At 38.3% G+C, this 20,813-nt stretch overlaps 1 protein-coding gene across 1 annotated transcript in view; it reads left to right on the forward strand.

The window, feature by feature from the left end:
* The window catches only part of LOC124242719 (uncharacterized), a 133,149-nt gene that overhangs the window by 13,539 nt on the left and 98,797 nt on the right, over positions 1-20,813 (forward strand). Inside the window, exons 3-7 of the mRNA XM_046667948.1 lie at positions 6,013-6,161; positions 6,826-6,918; positions 11,172-12,062; positions 12,516-12,653; positions 18,383-18,573. Coding sequence (XP_046523904.1) covers positions 12,608-12,653; positions 18,383-18,573 — 237 coding nt within the window. The 5' untranslated portion in view covers positions 6,013-6,161; positions 6,826-6,918; positions 11,172-12,062; positions 12,516-12,607. The remainder of the gene's footprint in view (positions 1-6,012; positions 6,162-6,825; positions 6,919-11,171; positions 12,063-12,515; positions 12,654-18,382; positions 18,574-20,813) is intronic.

Genomic DNA, 20,813 nt, shown 5'->3' on the forward strand with positions numbered 1-20,813 from the left:
CTGAGCTAACTACTGCCAGTCGTCCTCTTTTTGCTGAGGAAGGCTGGCCCTGAGCTAACATCCGTGCCCATCTTCCTCTACTTTATACGTGGGACGCCTACCACAGCATGGTGTGCCAAGCAGTTCCATGTTCGCACCCGGGATCTGAACCGGAGAACCCTGGGCTGGCGAGAAGCGGAATGTGCGAACTTAACCACTGTGCCACCGGGCCGGCCCCAGAAAATGTTTTGAATGGAATAAATATAATAAAAATATTATATATCAGATCCTGAGGGATACATCTAGATTGTCTTGGAGGGACATTTACAGCCTTAAATACCTAAATTACAAAGGAGGAAAGGCTGGAATTAATGAGCTAAGCTTTGTTAAGGTAAATGAAATTATTCATTTTATTTTAGGGCTCAAATGCTGCAATCACTTTATCTTTTAATTGTAAAATTGATTTTACAAGGATGAATCTTATCTATGTTCCAAATGTTAAGAGAATCTTTATAGTTCTTTCAAACAGTTTTGTTGATTAGCACATGAAGACATAATACCTTAATTATCAGGAAGATAACCAATCTCTTATGATAAATATAGTTGATATCTTTAATGAGCATATATTCTTTCTACAACAATTATTTCTAAAATGTTCCTTTCCTATAGCAAGTACTTACAGTCTCAAAGTTATAAGTTAAACATACTTTGGAGTTATTAAAACAAATCTTTCAACATTACTTAGAAACTTGATTGCATGTAATGACAAGATAAAAAATAAGTATAGATATAAATTAAACTTTGTACAAATAGATATTAAAGATTTGGTAATCTTTTCCTTATCTATCTAACTAGTTGTAATCATAATATGACTTGTCTTTTCAAAATACCTTTAAGAGTCCGCTGTGCTTTCATAGTTTGTTCAAGCTGTTAACTGAGGCTTGCCAACCCCTGACTTCATTTATACTTGTCTAGACAAATCAAATTAGCAATTGTGGGGCTTACAGTTTTCTATTTCCACAGTGTCCAAGACTGAGTTAGAAAAATAACAATAGAGGAAACCCCCGAGAAAGTAGAAGAAAGGAAATAATTAAGAAAAAGCAGAAATTACTGAAGTAGAAAAAAAGATGCAATTTAGAGAATTATCAAAACCAGAGTTGGTAATGTTTGTAAATATTAAGAAAACAATCAGTCCTCTGGCCAGGTTGGTCAAGAATAAAAGAAAGAAAAAATACAAATAAACAGTATTAGAAGTAAAAATTGGGACATAACTATATATACATTGAGGTTGAAAATGAATAAACAAACTGATTCAAAATTGGGTAAAGGGTGTGAATAGATGTTTTTCCAAAGAAGATATGCAAATGGCCAACAAGCATATGAAAATATGTTCAATATCACTAATCATTAGTGAAATGCGAATCAAAACCACAATGAAATACTACCTCATATCCATTAGGATGATTGCTATTAAAAAAAAAACCAAAAAAAAAATAATTAGTATTGAAGAGGATCTGGAGAAATTGAAACTCTTGTGCAGTGTTGGAGAGAATGTAAAATGATACAGCTACTATGGAAAAAGAGTATGGTAGTTCTCAGAAATTAAAAATAGAATTACCATATGATCCAGCAATTCCATTTCTGGGTATATATACCCAAAAGAATTGGAGGCAGGGTCTCGAAGACTTACTTGTACTCTTATATTCATAGCAGCATTATTCACAACAGTCAGAAAGTAGGAGTAATCTACGTGTCCATTGACAGATGAATGGATAAACACAATGTGGCATATATACATACAATGGAATATTATTCAGCCTTATAAAGGAATAAAATTCTGACATGCTACAATATGGGTGAACCTTGGCTAGGTGGATTAAGCCAGTCACAAAAAGACTAATACTGCATGATTCTATGTATATGAGGTATCTAGAGTAGTCAAATTCATAGAGACAGAAAGTAGAATGTGGTTTCCAGGGGCTGTGGGGAGAGGAGAAGATGGGAAGTTGTTGTTTAATGAGTATAGACTTTCAGTTGCAAGATGTAAAAGTTCTGGAGATTGGTTGCACAACAGTGTGAGTATATGTAACACTGCTGTACTCTTAAAATTGATTAAGATGGGGTCCAGCCCTGTGACTGAGTGGTTAAATTTCCACATACTCTACCTCAGCGACCCAGGTTCATGGGTTCAATTCTGGGTGCAGACCTGCTCCACTCACCAGCCATGATGTGGAGGTTTCCCATGTACAAAAAAATGGAGGGGGATTAGCACAGATGTTAGCTCAGGATGAATCTTCCTCAGCAAAAAAAAAAAAAAGTTTAAGATGGGGCCCAGCCTACATAGTGGTTAAGTTTGTGTGCTTCACTTTGACGGCCTTGGGTTCATGGTTTAGATCCCTAGTGGGGACCTACACACCGCTCATCAAGCCATGCTGAGGTGGTGTCCCACATACAAAAAAAATAGAGGAAGATTGGCACAGATGTTAGCTCAGCAACAATCTTCCTCACACACACACACACACAAAATGATTAGATGGTAAAGTTTATACCCCAATTAAAAATATTTTAAATTAATAAAAGATTTTATGAACAACTGTATGCTAATAATTTTGAAAAGTTAAATGGTTAATATCTTAGAAAACTGAAAACATGAATAGACCTATGATTGCTAAAGATGTTAATTCAAACTTTAATTCTGCCAAAAAAAGATAGTAACCACTGTTAACTTTGGTTCCCACATTTTGCTGTGATTGACCTCAGCCCTTCTCATCTCAGCCAGTGAGAGCAGTGAGGGAAGAGTTGATGGGTAGGGCAGGTTGGAGGCTATGTCCCTTCTCTATGTGGTCCCTTCACACTTGGAGCATTAAATTCCATTGCTTCCCCCACCCCCGCTTTGCATTAGCCAATCTAATCTCTTCAGTCTTTCCCCAGTAGTCTCTGTTTTGAAATTGTCTTTGTACAACTTCTGCCTGGAAACCTTTGTTTTCATTAATTTTTCCAGTTGGGGTCCATTTAAAATAGCTGCTCAAGAGGCTTGATAAGATTCTGGGAAGCTCTCCCACTTGCCTAGTCCCTGATGGTTCATGCTGGAAAAATATGGATCTGACATTTCACGTGCTTACTTTGAAATTGCTCATTTTGCCCTGTTCTATTTTGGACTTTCCCCATTGTCAACTGTTCCATGTATTCCCCCTGGTGTTATGGGTGGTAGCTTGATAGTTAGGTGTTGAATCCAGGATTCCTGAGGTTGGGGGAGAAGGGGACAGTTACTTTGCTAAGAATGCTCACCTTTTCAGCTAGCTGCAGAGAACCAGACTCCAGTGCAGGCTGTTTGTCTGCTTGTTGCTGCCCTAGGGTTCTCATCGCATACTGGATGCCCGGTTCACAGCACTCTTCCTGCACTGTATACTCAGCTGTCTGACCTATTAAGACACGTGGATAGTTTCTTGGCTATCTTAAGTTTCTTATTTCTCAGATAAGATTGATTGAGAGGTATTTTTGGAATAATGACAATGATTTTATCACCCGCCCTCCATTTACTTGTGCATTCAACATTCAACAAATATTTAGTGAGTACTTATCATGTGCCAGACACTGCTTTTCGGAGCTAGGCTACAGCAGTAAAAAACAAACAAAAAACATAATTCTAGCCCTAGGGTAGCAAGAAGAGACATAAAAACAACAAACATAATAAGTAAATTATTTAGTAGTGTAGAAAGTGTTAAGAGCCATGGAAAAAAGAAAATGTAAAACAGGGTAAAGGGGATCTGGAGTGCTGGAAGTAGGGACTATTTGTACTACTAAATAGGATGGTCAATGTAGTCCCTTCAAAGAAGTGATATTTAAGCCAAACAGTGATGTGCGGAAGATAGATGCGTGGCTATACAAGGAAAGGATGTTCTAGGTATAAAGAACACCTATAGCAAAGATCCCAAAGGAGGACTGTGTCTGGTGGGTTTAAGGAATAATGGAAAGCCATAATGAGGAAGGCACAGAGTGAGCAAGGGGGAGAGTAGAAGAAGAGGAGGTCAGAGAGGCAGCGAAGAGCCAGCTTAGGTAGGACCTTGTAAACCATGGTAGATTAATTTTTACTGAGTGAAATTGGGAGCTTTTGGAGGTTTTGGTCAGAAGAGTAACATGGTCTGTTTTTGTTTTCAAAGGATCCCTCTGGCTCCTATTCTGAGAATGGGCTTTTTGGGAGCAAGTGTAGAGGCAGGTTGGCCTGTTAGGAAAGCTACTGGAAAAACTTAAATAAGAGAAGATGGTGGCTTGGCCCAGGGTGGTGGTGGCAGAGTTGGTGAGAAGTTGTCATATTCTAGTTTAATTGTGGAGGTAGAACCATTGTTATTTCATGATGAAGTAGAGAAGGAGAGAGACAGAGAGAAGGAGAAGGAGTCTAACGTTTTTAGCCTTAGATCGAGTTGGAAGAATAGAGTTGCTGTCAACTGAGATGGGGAAGGGAGTGAATGGGTGGAGCACGTTTGGGGGCAAAGTTTAGCAGTTAAATTTGAGTTATTTGTTATACTTCTAAGTATACTAAGTATTCTAAGTATTTGTTATACTTCTAAGCAGAGACATAGAAATTATACATTCATACTGTAACAAAATGAAGACTATACAAAAATATTTTGATTTCAAGATGCTTTTGGCAGAAAGTAATAGTTTAAACAATGGGGAAAATGTAATACCATACATAAAAAGAAATCCTGAGATAAGGCACTTTTAGGGCTGGCTGATAGAGAGGCTCAGGTTCTTTTCATCTTTTCTTTCTGTTGCTGTTGACATAGCTGCTTCTCAGATTAACTCTCTTCAACCAGGGTGTCTTTAAGGTGTCATATTTAGACACAACACAATATTCAGCTAAAGAGCCATTTCTTACTTTTATTTATAACACTGAAGGAACCTTTTCCATTGTCTCCCGGTAAACTTATGTCTCATTGGCATAAATTGCATCACTTGCTCAAGCTAAAAGAAATCACTGACAAGGGTCACAGTACCGCCATGATTAGCTTTGAGCCTTGGACTGCTCAGCAGATGATCAGTGAATGGCCCTAGCTTTCCCTGAAGCAAATTGCTGTGTGGAAGGGGGTGGATACCTGAACAGAGTTATTTTCATAGGAAGCTGGAGGGGGGTTACCAACATGACAGGAAAGTTGGCAACCAACATGACAATTGTAGGAATAAAGAAGCAAGTAAAACCCATTCATAATTTCCCAGTGAGATAACCATGATGTCTATGTTTCCAGGCTTTTTTTTACATACACTGGCACAAAAATATTATTTATTTTAGCCAATTTTAGTTAAGTTTTAACCAAAATTGGATCATAACATTTACTATTTCATAGTAGGTTTCTAGCTAATGCCTTTTTGTTAGTAAATATGGATTTCATCATCATTTTAATGGTGCCATATTCTATTATGTAGCGATATCATAATTAATTTAATAAATTCCCTCTTGTTGAACATTTTAAGTATTTGGAAAAACGTTTCAGTGAACGATGTTTGTTATACTTCCATCTTTGCACACTTGCTGAAAGTATAGTCATAGAAATGAAATTGTTAGATTCCAGACTTGCAGAGTTGTCCTTCAGAAAGAGTATATCTCACTCTCTGTGTGTGGATGTACTTATCTTCTTTCCTAATCTATTCAACCAGATATTGGTGATATGTTTGCTGATCTGGAGGCAGTTATAACTTAGTGATTAAAAGCATTGGTTTTGGGGTTACACTTACCTGGGCTTATATCCTGACTCTATTATTTACCAGTTATAAGACCTGGGGAAGTCATGTGACTTAAACTCTCTGAGCCGATTTTATCTGTATAGTTGGAGTTGGCGGGGGAGGTGTTAATACTTGATTCATGGGATGATTGGGAAGATTATTGGAGATAATGTTTTTAATTCCTTATTCTAGGGCCTGATACATACTAAATTCACAATATTTGAGAGACGCTTTTAAAATTTGTTATAAAATATCTTAATTTGGATTTAATTATTTTTGTCTTTTTGTTTTTTCCCCCAACAAATCCCATAGCTGGACTGAGAAAAGAGATGCTTTGAACCTTATAATTCCTGAAGATAAGGAAGACTTAGGAAAATTAGTGGATGTATACAAGGTGCTGAAGCATCTAAATAAGGATTGGTCATTAGTGGAGAGCTTTATCCTCCAGGACCCATGCATTGGTGAGCTGAGCTGTATGTTTGTGTGTGTGTGTGTATGTGTGTACTGTGTGTACATGTGTGTACGTGACCTTTCCCTCATATTTCTGAATCTCTCTCTGAGATTGTGAGGGTATTTGAGAATGTGTTCCTTGAAACTTTATTAGATCTCACAAATAAAACTATCAAGACCTGGGGAATTTTTTAGAGAGAGGTATTTGATGTATTTTCATTTCCTTAATGTCTGTTGGTCTATTTAAGCTTTCTTTTTCTTCTTATGCCTACTTTTGTCATTTTGTTTTTTCTAGGTTTTAAAATGTATTGGCCTATACTTGTTCATAGTTATTAGTTTGTGATATTAAATGTCCTTTGTTTTATTGATTATTTTCATTCTTAACAGCATTTGCTGATTTATATCTTTTTTTCTTGACGATTTTGACTATTTAAAAAATATTTTTAAAGAATCAGCCTTTGGTTTTATTTTTTCTCTATTTTTTATTTTATTGTAAAATATGCATAATGTTTATTATTTTAACCATTTGTGAGCGTGCAATTCAGTGGCATTAAACACATTCACAAGACAGTGGTGTATCCATCACCACTATCTATCCCCAAACTTTTTTTAATCATCTCCCACGTAAACTTTGTAACCATTAAATAATAACTCTCCTTTCTCCCCGTCCACTAGCTCCTGGTGATGCCTCTGTGAATTTGCCTATTCTAGGTACCTTATATAAGTGGAATTTTGTCATATTTGACCTTCTGTGTCTGATGTATTTTGGTAAGTGTGTTTTCAAAGTCCATCCATGCTGTAGCGTATATCAAAATTTCATTATTTTTTATGCCTGAATAGTATTCTGTTGTGTATGTATGCCACATTTTATTTATCCATTAATCTGTGGACACTTGAGCTCTTTCCCCCTTTTGGCTATTGTGAATAATGCTGCTATGAACATTGATCTATAGATATCTGTTTGAGTCCCTGCTTTCAATTCCTTTGGATATATACCTGGAAGTTGTATTGCTGGGTCATATGGTAGTTATGTGTTTAACTTTTTGAGAACTGACAAACAGTTTTCCTCAGTGGCTGCACCATTTTACTTTCCCACCAGTTATGCATGAGAGTTCCAGTTTCTCCACATCCTTGCCAACGTGTCCTTTTTTCCAGTTTTTTTATTATAGACATCCTAGTAGGTGTGAAGTGGTGTCTCATTGTGGTTTTGATTTGCATTTCCCTACTGGCTAATGATATTGAGCACCTTTTCATGTGCTTATTGGCCATTTATTTATCTGACCTTTGATCATACTCATGAAATTGTTGCCAAATCCAACATCATGAAGATTTTCCTCAATGTTTTCTTCTAAGAGTTAAATAGTGTTAGCTCTTAAGTTTAGATCTTTGACTAAACTTGACGGATTTTGAGTTAATTTTTGTATATGATGTAAGGTAAGGGTCCAGTTTCATTCTTCTGAGTCTGGATATCCAGTTTTCCCAGGACCATTCATTCTTAAGACTGTCCTTTCCTCATTGAATGATCATAGCATCCTTATTGAAAATCAGTTGACCATATAGGTGAGGGTTTATTTCTGGGCTTTCTAAACTATTCCATCGGTTTGTATGTGTGTCCTTAGGCCAGTTACATACTGTTTTTTAAAAAAAATTTAATTGTGGTAAAATATGTATAACATAAAATTTACCATCTTAACCATTTTTCACTTACACTTTTACAAGATAAAAAGATTTCTGGAGACTGGTTGCACATATGTGAATGTACGTAACACTCCTGATCTGTACACCTAAAAATTGGCATGCCTCTTTACATATATGTAAAAAACTTTATAACCCCATGCCTCCATTTTCTCCTCTTCTTCTTTTTTGCTATTAGGGTAATACATTTTTCTTGGACATGTGTTATGAACCCCACAGTACCTTGCTATTATTTGTGCTTTAAACAGTCAGTTGTTTTTTAAAGAGATTAAATGATGAGGAAAAATCTTTTTTATATTTATCCACATAATTACCATTTCCAGCACTCTTTATTCCTTTGTGTAGATACAAGTTTCTATCTGGTGTAATTTTCTTTCTGCCTATAGAACTTTAACTTTTCTTGTAGTGGAGGTCTGGTAATGAGTACTTTTAACTTTTGTTTGTCTTGAAAGTCTTCATTTCACCTTTATTTTTCAAAGATATTTTTATGAAGTGTAAAATTCCACATTGGCTTTTTTTCTTTCAACAATTTAAAGATATTTCATTTCCTTCTGGCTATGTACTTTCATAGTTTCAGTGAGATATCTGATGTCATTTTGTCTTTGCTCCTCTGAACATAATGATTTCATTTTCTTCCCTGTTTTTGTAATAATTTGGCTATGATGTGCCCTCATGTGGTTTTCTTTGTGTTTGTCATACTTGGGTTCCTTGATCCTCTTGAATCTGTACATTTATAGTTTTATCTTTTTGAAAAATTTTGGCTATCAGTTTTCAAATACATTTTTTTTTCTATTTTCCCACTCCTTCTCTTCTCTTTCTCGGAATTTAACTGCACATATATTAGACTGCTTTGTATTTTCCTACACTGAGGCTTTATTCCTGTATTTTCCATCTTTTTTTTAAATCTCCCTTTTTAAATTTGGATTATTTCTGTTGTTGTTTTCTCATATACTGATCTTTTCCTCTGCAGTGTCTAACATGTTGCAATCTCACCTCATGATAATTTTATTTCAGATTTTGTATTTTTCATTTCCACAAGTTCCACTCAGTTTTTTAAAAATAATCTCTATTTCTCTCCTCATTTTGTTCAAGTTTTTCTTTATAGCCTTGTGTTTATTCATAATATTTATAATAGCTGTCTTAACATCCTTATTTGGTAGTTCATAATTTGTCATTGTTGAGTCTGTTTCTATTGATTGATTTTTTTTCTCTGATTATGGTCTACATATTCCTGATTTCTTCACATGACTCGTAATTTTTTATTGGATGCCAGAATTGTGAATTTTGCATTGGATTTTGTATGCTTTTAAAGAGTGTTTTATTTATTCTACCAAGTATTTAAATTACAGATCAGTTTTATCCCTTTGAAGCTTGTGTGGGAGAGGCAGAAATTTTCCTCTACTTTTCTAGGTTCTTCTGGCTGTTCTAAGAGATAAATTGACATGAGACAGATTAATAGGAGAAAATCCAATTTAATGGGAACCCCACATACATGACAGAGTCAAAGTATTGAGTCAAAGTCTCAATACTTGACAGGTTCAGAGATAAAAGGTAAAATGAGGTATATATGCCATCTTGAGCTAAGGAATGGGATGGGGCCACTGGCTTCAGAGGGGAGGAGGTTAATTCATAGGATGATAAGAAGAGCAGATGTTCAGTAATTAGAGGTTTGCCTTGCCATACAGATAGGTCATGAAAATTTATTTCTGGTGATAATTTATTATGGGCAAGGCCCCCAATTTAAATTCTTTAAGGGAGAGATAAAAGTATCTCTTGAGCCCAAAGAGTCTCGATTGCCTTTAGCTGCAAATATTGCACATGTCAAAGTGGCACACCTTGGGGAGGCCTATTCTGAACCTCTTCACTTGCTTTTAATTTTGTTATAGTGGATCTAGTGTAGTCTGATTCTGTGGATTATTTAACCCTTCTTACAAGACCTCTTTTTGGTGGGATCTTTACTCAGTGCCCCATATATTCAGCACTGTTTCTCCACTTTGATGGTGGAAATCAAATGATTCCCTGCCTTGTGTAAATGCGGATAATTGTTTGGCTTAAAGTTGCTTGATAATTGTTCTTTCCCCCACATTATTTGTCTAGCTTTTGGATTTTCACTTTATGCATATGCAGAATGGTATTTAGCCAAAGACTAAAGGAGACTCGTTTGCAGATTTCAGGATCTTTTATGTGTGTAATTAGCTTCTTCCTCTTTGGTGGTGCTCTGTTCTGTAATTTCTTGTGGCCTTGGCATCCCAAAACCCTGACCTATGTCTCCTCAATTAAGAACATCACTGAGGTCTTTTTGGGTTACCTCTCCCTATAGTGATGTCCAGAATTTGTCTCCAGGCAGAAAGATGGGGCTGTTGTAGGGCTCACCTCGTTCGTTTCTCTTTTCTCAGGGATCAGTCCTGCTTTGCCTTTTCTTCGATTTCAGAAAACAGTTGCTTGATTTATTTTGTCCAATTTTCTAGTTGTTTATGGTGGAAGGGAAAATCTTGTAGCACTTAATATTTGTGGGCAGAAGCAGAAGTCAGAATATCTTTTATTTTTATTTTCTAAGTCTAATATAATGAGTTATTATGAGTTGCTTTAAAAAAAATATTTCTAGAGACTTTCATTTTCCTGTTCAAATAGATCTTATTCATTCTTTAGTCCTGCTTCAAGCATGCCAAAATTGAAAGTAGTTTTGCCTCAGAACTGTAGTTGTTCTGGTGTCCACTGTTGCTGATGGGAAGACTGATACCAGTGTGATTCTGGCTTTATGGCAAAATACCTATTTTTTCTTTCTTGAACCTTGCAAGATCTTATCTTTATCCTTGGGCTGGAGATTTCAAAATTATATTTTAAATATTGGGGAGTTTTTTGTTTGTTTGCTTCATTTTCTCAGGATGGCACTTTGTGAGCCCATTCAATATAGAGATTGTGTTTTTCTTTAGCTCTGGAAAATGGTATTTCTGATAATTCCTTTTCATCTATTTTCTCTTTCTCTCTTTCTAAAACTCACATTAGGTGGATGAGAGATCTGTTGCATTGATCCTAATGCTACTTTTTGTTTTTCTTGTATTTTTCATTTCTTTGCCTATTTTTTGTACTTCCTAGAACTGATTATTTTACTTTGCATTCTGTATTTTGGTAGTCATATTTTGAATTTCTAAGATCTTTTTAATTTTTCTGATCATTGTTCTTTTTTATGTAGCATTTTGCATTTGTGTTTTGGATGTACTATCATCATAGATATCTCTAAGTATTATATAATAATTTTAAGGAAATTTGTGTTTATTCCCATTATTGTATGTATTTCATCCAGGATTCTTTTTTCTCCCTTTTAGTATTATCATGGATTCTAACGTTGGAGGCTTTCATTAAATGCCTGGTGAATTTTTGTTTATCTGTTCATATGAGAGAGGATAAGTTGAGAGAGGAAATTAGAAACCTGTTGGAAATAGTGAAAATATGGGAAGAACTTTACACTGGCGGGATTTGGCTTAGTTATTGGGTAGAGTGCTGGTCATACTCTAGGAAGCATCGAAATGCCAGTATATCTGATCTTTTCCATGGGACCATTCAATTCCTTAGAGAAGAACACTGATTTTTTTTAAACAGCTTTATTGAGGATCTATTTGCATACCATAAAATCCATTCATTTTTAAGTGTACAATTAAGTGGTTTTTAGAAAATTCAGGCTAAATATGGAGTTCACCTCTTGTACCTCCTTTTCTTAAGGAATATAGCCCCCAAGATAGTCTGCATTAATTGTTCTCCAATGCCTTCAAATAATTGTTTTATTGATTCTGTTCATATTTTATAGTTCGTTTTGATGGGAAAGTTAGTTCAATGCAAGCTACATTATCATGGCCAAAACCAGAAGTCCCAATCTACTGAGTTTTTAATTCAGTTATTATATATTTCAAATTGAATAGTTTTTGTTTGTTTCACACCTTCTTGCAATTTTGTTGTATTTCAAGTCCCTGTTTCACTTCTTCAGACATAGTAAGTATACTTTTTCATATTGTGTGTCAGATAATTCTAACATCTGAATTTTTATGGCACTGATTCTGCTTGTTTTGTTGTTGTTCCTACTGAGAGCTACTTGCGTTCCTTGGAAGTTTGTGGAAATTCTTTGAGGTCTGCGCCAAAGTGAATTCCTCTAGAAATAATTTGCATTCACCTCAGTAAGCTACATTGCAGCACTACCAAGGATTCATTTTAAGGATATTCTAGTAAGTCTGCAACAGAATTTTCTCAAGTTTTTTTGGTTCTAGGAGCTCTTTTAGAACAGCACCGTACAATAAACCTTTCTGTGATGATGGAAATATTCTATATCTGTGCTATCCACCATTAGTAAGTAACCATATCTGGCTATTGAGTATTTGAAATGTAACTAGTGTGACTGAGGGACTGAATTTTAAATTTTATTTAATTTTAATACATTTACATTTTAATAGCCACATGTGGTCAGTAGTCACCGTACTGGACAACATAGTTTGAGAAAGTCATCATCCCAGCCCCCTCATTCCCACTATTTCCAGGTTATTTCAGGTTTGTGTAAAGTAGATTGCATTGAGGTCAGCTGGTATGCCCTAGTCTGTTCTTTACTTGCTTTATTTCCTTTTAATTTCATGTGATCTTTTTTTGGTCTCTCCTTTGCTTTCTGCCTCTCTGGTACGTGGAAGAGTTTATTGCCAGGTTCACATGATTGCACAAGTTTTTCCCTACAGAGGAGGATGACATTCAGGCTGCTAAGGCCCTGCTGCTTCTTCAGCACATGTACAAACTGGATCTGAAGGCTCTTTCCAAGGGGGTGCTGGCAGGTAAGCAATATCCATGGGTTCCCTTTGTGAACAGTTGCTTCAAAATTGCCCTTCTTTCCTTCAGAACTTGCTATTTTATCCTGTAGGACTTGAGAAATATAGAAAAAGAAGCTACTTATGCCCTAGTATCATCTTTTCTGGCTGTGAGGTGTTCTGGGAACTCTGAGCTGTAGCTGCCCCTGACGCAGGAAGGGTTAATAATCACTGGAAAAGGCTTGCCAACAAACTGTGACCCAGAGGTGAGAAGAGCAGTCAGCCAATGACGGGTAAGACCTCCGGGGGAGGCAACCTAAGACAGGTGCAGTCGCCTGGGGGCACAGATGGAGACACGATATCGATATTGGGAGCAGGAGGGGCTGTTGCCTAGGAGACCTTGCTTTCTCTGAGATAAAAATATACGAGCACAGCAATAACATGATAATATCAAAACAGAAACCGAGGAAGGGCTCCTTGAGAAATCACTAAGAGTTCTTGGCATTCACTAATTACTTCATCCAGAACACCTGTGTATGTTTAACAGCTGTAAGCTATGTATATATTGAAACGCTGGTTATAGTAAACTCAGAGTGGCCATCAGCCCTCTCCACGTCTATCCTAATGTGTACATTGGACACTGACACTGAGCCTTTCATGGGGATCTAGGAGATGAAAATCAGGAAGGCTTCATGTTCTAGGAAGCTGAGATCTGATTTTAGGAAAAATAAGAGAAACTGAATGGTTGTGCCTTAGCAGCTTTGGTATAATAGGCAGATGACTTTCAGTACCCTGCTTCATCAAACATAGACTTTATTAGTCTCTCATTTTTGTGTTATTTTAGATAAGAACCTGCCCAGATCTCCTGATTCATACTTATTCTCCCCACCCCATGCTACCTTTTTAAACAAATTATATCCCCACTAATAAGCTGGTCCACGGGAGCTCATGTCAGTATCTTTTGTAGGGTTAAACCCCTTACCTTAACCAAACATAGTTCTGAAGATCATTTGACGATTTTCTGAAGCATGTACTTAGAGATAAATGTAAAAAGGAAACAGCTGTATTTGGCTGTTTGGGGGGAGTGGTAATGGAGTGGGATGAATCTCTTTATTGACCCCGGAGATCACATTTTATGTCCTCTCTCAGGACTATCATTGTTCTTATTGCTTTTAGGGACCAAGTATTGTTCTACCCTGAGTGTTAGTGATTGCTTCAGACTGGGTCAGACAGCCTACAACATCAGCGACTTTCACCACTGAATTTTTTGGATGGAACAGGTGCTGAAGTAACTGAATGCAGGGGAGCACAGTGCCATCTCTAAGGTCCAGGTCCTGGATTATCTAGGAATGTTAGCTTCCAGCTTGGGGACCTGTATAGGGCGGTGGACTTTGATGCGGGGTTGGTGAGCCGAGGAGTCAAAAGAAAGATTTCTTAGACTCTCAAGATCTGGCAGTAGTGCTCTTTTATTTAGAGAATAGTATAGAATAGCATGGGGACAGGACCCATGGGCAGTCAGAGCTTCTGCTGCCACCGCTTCTGCTGCCCCCGCTGGCATGGGGACAGGACCCATGGGCAGGCAGAGCTGGTGTGTGGGGACAGGACCCACGGGCAGTCAGAGCTCCTGCTGCTGCCCCGAGTTGAGGGTTAGGGCTAATTTTATAAGGCATGGGTACGTGACTTATTTTTACTGGAAAAAAGAAAAGATAATGTAAAAAGTCATTAAATGATTTCAGTGCAGATGGGGTCTGGTTATTGTGCGGTCATATAACTTTAGATATGAATCTGGCCACATAGATCGGCATGTAGGTGAGGATGCCCTGGGCTTCTCTCCCTGGGGCGGTCCTAATTCATACCATAAAAAAAGTCCACTGGGTCGTATAGTTTGGCATGTAGGCCAGGTCACCTTGGGCTTCTCTAGCTGGGGCAGCCTTAATCCACATCAGACTTCACCCATCAACTGCTTTCTCTTGGTAAGACCTCTTGGGAGCTAGACAGAGCAAGTGATTTGCTCTGTTGGCCTGCCTCTTCACCCCGGTTACCAGCTGACCCCTCCCCTGGCCTTGGGCAGAATATTTCACTGAGTTCTTGTGACTCAGTTGCATTAGTTGGAACAGGCTAGACTATGTATGGTAACAAATTTCCAAATCTTCAAGACATAAAGGGATAAAATTTTAGTTTTCATTCACACAAAGTCCTGTGCAGGTTGGGTGGCTCTCCTCTAAATGTTGATTCAAGGATTTAGATTTCCTCCACTCCAGAATGACTCTACTGTTTTGGAGTTTTTTCATCCTAGATACATGTTAGAGACCAGGCCTATAAGTGGCATTCATCACTTCTGACCACATTTTCTTCGCCAGAACTATTATGGCCCCAATCTAATTTCAAGGAAGGTTAGGAAATGTAGAGTTTCTCTGTTTCTCAGAAGCTGAAACAGGATTGGTGAACAACTGGTTAGTCTTTGACATAGTAGTAGAAATTCGCTAAAGAGATACTGTAACCAAACCAAAGCGAGTTTACTTGCTGTTGAGTTAAAACTCACACTCTCTACCAGAAGTAGTTGACGCATAACATAAAGTATATTTGCAGCAAATAGGAGACCATGTGGAATCATTTCCAAAGTCATGGCTCTCCCCGAGCACAGGAAAGCAGGGGTTACCTTTGGGACATGGGAATGGAGAGGGAGGAGTGGGAACAGGTGATTCCTATTTTTCTTCATAAGCTTTCAAGAACTATTTGAATTTAAAATACAGGCATGTATAAATTTGATAGAGATAAATTATAGGAGGAAAAAGAAAAACTCCATTGGGACGTCAAGCTGTCCTCAAGTAACAGGGATCACAACTGAGGTGTTCTCTCTTCTGATAAATCTACTCTGACCTCCTCCTCTTCCCCTCTGCAAGTGTATCTTCCATTTGTTCTATAGTAGCCTGTGATTCTTTCCCCCTTAGAAGTTTATTATGTTTTATTTTACTTGTTCATTTACATTGAAGGGGAGGAAGACAATTCCTTTACACTCTGGGTCCTTCTGGCTGGGCTATGAAGTAAATTGACATGAGACAGAATAACAGGAGAAAATCAAACAAAGCTTTATAACATGTATACATGGGAGAGACCCAGGAAAACTGAGTAACTTGCCAAAATGGTGGAGGATGTTGGGGGTAGTGGTTTGGGGCTTCAAGGGGAAGGAAGGCAATTTACATGGAGGTGGAAATGCAAATAGGCCAACTGTAGACAGTGTGACCTGAGAGACGCATTTTACATTACATTACAGTTATCTTATAGTATTAGCTCTTTCCTGAAAGAGGCCCTTCTGTTTTAAATTCTTTTAGGCAATTAGGGGGAAGGTCAAAGTTTCTTTCAGAGTCTTTTGTTCTTAAAAATAATCAAGCCAAAGGGGGCCGGCCCGGTGGCGCAGCGGTTAAGTTCACACGTTCCGCTTCTCGGCGGCCCGGGGTTCGCTGGTTCGGATCGCGGGTGCGGACATGGCACTGCTTGGCAGCCATGCTGTGGTAGGCATCCCACGTATAAACTAGAGGAAGATGGGCACGGATGTTAGCTCAGAGCCAGGCTTCCTCAGCAAAAAGAGGAGGACTGGCAGTAGTTAGCTGAGGGCTAATCTTCCTCCAAAAAAAAAAAATAAAAATAATCAAGCCAAAGAGACACATTTTGGGGTGGCCAATTCTGATCCCCCACAACAACTATATTGCCTTTATTAAATTGTTTCCCCCAGTAAGCAAAAACTAATTTTTACCATTTTTGCATTTTTCACCTCAGTGTAATGCTAAATACTTAGTTTGCTCTGTATTGAATGAATTGTGATATTGTGATTTATAATAAGAAATATATATTTGGTTTTCATTCCAGTTGCTGGCACAGAGCTCCTAAAACCCTTGGAATTTCTTAAGTGATGAGAGCTATGAAGGTGTCTTTGTTATGTTAATGAGGCGACTTTTGGAAAGCTAGGTAACCTGAGGATGAGGGCTGGTTGCCAGGGGAACCAACCATGTGATTAGAGAGCTGAAACTTTCAGTCACAGCCACCTGAACTCCAGGGAAGGGGAGAGAGACTGGAGGTTGAATCCATTGCTAATGGCCAATGATTTAATCATGTGTATGTAATGAAGCCTCCATAAAAACCCAAAAGGATGGGGTTCAGAGAGCTTCTGGATTACTGAACATGTGGAGGGGCTGGGAGAGTGGCAAGCCCAGAGAGCTTGGAATCTCCATACTCCTTCCCACATAGCTTTGCCCTATGCATCTTTTTCATCTGGCTGTTCCTAAATTATATTCTAATAATAAACTGGTATTCTAGTAAGTAAAATGTTTCGCTGAGTTCTCTGAGCCACTCTAGCAAATTAATCACATCCAAATTGGGGGTTGTCAGAACCTCTCATCTATAGCCAGTAGGTCAGACACACCCATTGGTACCTCTGAAGTGGGGGTGGATAGGAGACAGTCTTGTAGGACTGAGCCCTTAACCTGTGGAATCTGATGCTGTCTTCAAGTGGATAATGTCAGAATTGAGTTAAATTATAGGACACCCAGCTGGTGTCAGAGAATTGCTTGCTGGTATTGTAAAACCTACAGATTGGTGGCAGAATCATAATGAATAATTGAAATTATTGGAAGAAGGAAGGATTCACTAAAGAATTAGAGCAATTAATTATGTTTGTTCTCTGTGGCCTAAGGTTAGCCCTAGAACATGAGGAGAATATGGAAACAGTATGTACTTGGGTTCTGTTTGAAGAGAAATTTAACGGATGCCAAAAAGTGGAAGGAGCTCCTTGACAGGTGGTGCATTCCCTTTCTTTCCAGGAAGATGTTCTGGCATAAAGGCAACCAACAAATGGGGGTATTACAGAGCCACCTCATTGTTATTAAAGTCAGCAAATGCTGTACTAGGCAACAAAGTAAAATATTTATGGCTTACTCTCTAAATATGTTATCATCTAATTGGGGGTGGTAGTCGTGGATTAGTCATGTAAACAGATAAGTTCAATGGATTGTAGAAAATGACATGATAGAGGTTCAGAGAACTGTGAGAGCTTAGAAGAAGATACTCCAATGCTGGATTCAGAGTCACTCTGGATGACCAAAGGGCCACTTTTAATTTGACTGTAATATGTTTTCTTTTGAAAAGGGCAGTTACACCATCATGAACACCTATTTTCTATTCATAAGCTTCGGAAGATTTCACACTCTTAGTCTTTGCTGCCCTGACTCAGGGAAATCTTTCTCGTGTTTACATTATTATCAGAGCCTTTTCATTTGTGACTTTGGCTAGCCCGGGAGCATCCTATGTGTGAAATAAGCTTTGTAAATTCCTTTGAGTGTTTCAGTAAGAGCTTTAGACCAGGAGTTAGACATCTGGGCTCTAGTTCTGGTTTGCCTTTTTCTTTCTATATCATCTTGACCTAAGTTCCTTGATTACTCTAGGTCTTGGTTTTCTTATCTGAGGAATGGAGAACCAAAATGCTGCCTATACTTCTCTCTTGGGTATTGTGGGGATAAAGCTGAGTTATGAATGTGAGGCAGGACCCCTGGCTGCCTGTCTGTGCTAGAGCTCTCTGGAGTGGTGAGTGAGGCAAAGTGGGGTGGGTTTTTTCCATTCTAGTTTTTGTTTCTCTCTCAATTCTAATTCTGGACAATGTTCAAATTCCATACAGTTTTGTCAGAGTAGTTTGAAGAAGGGGAATTGCAGAGCTTCCCTGAGTGACCTCTCTGATTGTTAGCTGTTTGCTTTTCTCTGTTCAGACTCCTCTCATGAACAAGCCTGGCTGAATCTGCCATACTTTGTGAAGTTGTTGGAGGAAGAAAGGACAGGAAAGCCAGGAAGTGGGGCATCAGAGACCAAGCATGAGATATCCAACAATGCCCTCAGGATTCCGTGGACCATCTGCAAAACCAAGAGGTTTTGTTTTATGAGAGCCTCTGCTGTGGAGAGGGTATTAAACTTGTAAGATGGGGAAGGGGGTCGATGGAGTTGAAAGGATTGCTTGGGATCTTTGGGAGACCTTCAGATCACCCGGCAATATGACTGTGTAGGGCTCTGGGCTTTGGAAGGCCAGATTTGGTTGAGAAGGTATTCTAGTCCTCATACCTGTCCCTTGAATGCACCATTGGGTCTTTTTTTAGTGTTACAGTTATATTGAATGTTTATTTTAGATGTTAGGCATTAAGACCATTTATATATTATTTACTCAACAATTTTTTGTTATATGCCATGGAAAAAATTAAGCAATTTTTTTCAGTTCTTCACCACATCTTTATTGTGCTCTACTTTGATTAATTCACAAAGCTTTTTTTTTTCTTTGATAGTTTGTTAGTTTACTGCCTTTGGAAAGTTCCTTTTTGCCTGTATTTTGGCATAACTAGCATTAATGTTTTGCATCCACTGTGTTTCTGGCTCAGTAATAGCGAAACGTGCAAAAATGAATAATGTATGACCCTGTCCTGGAAGAGGGTAGTCTATTAAAGGGAAATTAAAAACATAAATAAGTAATTTTACTACAGCAATGGTATATGCAGGATTTGGTGATGACACAGAAGAAGAGGTAAATTAACTTTAGGACAAAGAGGGATGAGCATTCATAAAGAAAGGACTCTTGAACTAGTGTGCCTTGTGGACAATGTACTAAGAGAAGCTTTAGGCTGAGACCACACCATGTGCAAATGTACAGTGAGAAAAATTACGTTGTATTTTGAGAATAACAAGAATTTTTTGTATTAGTGGAGCATAAAATTTGAAAAAAGAAGCTGTGGTGTTCAGGATTTTAATATTATGGAAGGTCTGGTAGATCATAATATAGAACTTGGACTTGACTTTGTTAGGCACTGCTTCTCAAACTTTAACGTGCATGAGAATCACCCAGGGATGTTGCTAAAATGCAGATTCTGATTTGGCAATATTGGGGTAGAGCCTAAGATTCAGTATTTCCAACAGTTGCCCAGCTGATGCTCTCACTGCTGGTCCATGGGCCATCCTATGAGTTGCAAGGCTTTGGAGAACAGGAACCACTAAAGGGTTCAGTCGAGAGTGAGCTGGTCACCCCTGGATGTTATAGGAAGATGGATAGAAGAGAGGCTGTTTTTTCCAAAGCCCATGTCAGCTAAATTGTCATTGTTGTTCAAGTTCAGTCTAAGAGTGGCCTCCCTCATAGGGCTTGTGGATGTGAGATGGGATGTTCCTGGGAGAGAAGAAGGCATTGAATGGTTTGTGTTGTCATTTATGCCAACCAAGAAAAGGGCTTTTGCTTCCTTTCTGATGGGATAGGGATGTGGGTCTAAGGAGTGAGCCCAGTGCCTGCAGCCAGAGGGGCCTGGGACTTAGGTCAGGGCTTGTTGCTCTCTGCTCCCCAGACACCACAGAAGTGGAAGAGGCTTTTCTGTAGGTACCACCATGGCGACAGGACACCACAGCTGCTCATTGCCCCCTTCAAAGAGGAGGATGAGTGGGACAGCCCACGCATCATCAGGTACTACAATCTCATGTCTGACCAGGAAATCAGGAAGATCAAGGAGATTGCAAAACCCAAAATAAGTTTCTCCTGACCACATTTCCCTCTGCCACCTCCTGGGACTTACCTTACTGTCATTATTTAGGGGAAACTTAAGGGACAAGCTGGTAGCAAATTTCTTTTTTCTTTTATTTTTTTAGAACAGTTTTAGGTTTACAATAAAATTGAGAGGAAGGTGCAGTGATTTATGATATGGCCCCTGCCCCCACACATACATAGTTTCCTCCGTTATCAACATCACTCACCAGAATGGTACGTTTTCACCAAGGATGAACCTATACTGACACATCATAATCACTCAAAGTCCATAGTTTACATTAGGGTTCATTCTTGATGTTGTACATTCTATGGGTTTGGACAAATGTATAGTGACTTATATCCATCATTATAATTTCATACAGAGTATTTTTACTGTCCTAAATATCCTCTGCTCTGCCTTTTCATCTGCTCCCACCCTTGGCAAACACTGATCCTTTTATTGTTTTCATAGTTTTGCCTTTTCCAGAATGTCATATAGTTGGAATCATACAGTATGTAGCCTTCCCAGATTGGCTTCTTTCACTTAGTAATATGCATTTAAGATTCCTCCATGTCTTTTCATGGCTTCATAGCCCACTTCTTTTTAGTGCTAAGTTATATTTCATTGTCTGGATGTACCACAGTTTATC

This window comes from Equus quagga, chromosome 7 (genome assembly GCF_021613505.1).
Source record: "Equus quagga isolate Etosha38 chromosome 7, UCLA_HA_Equagga_1.0, whole genome shotgun sequence".
Taxonomy (NCBI): Eukaryota; Metazoa; Chordata; class Mammalia; order Perissodactyla; family Equidae; genus Equus; species Equus quagga.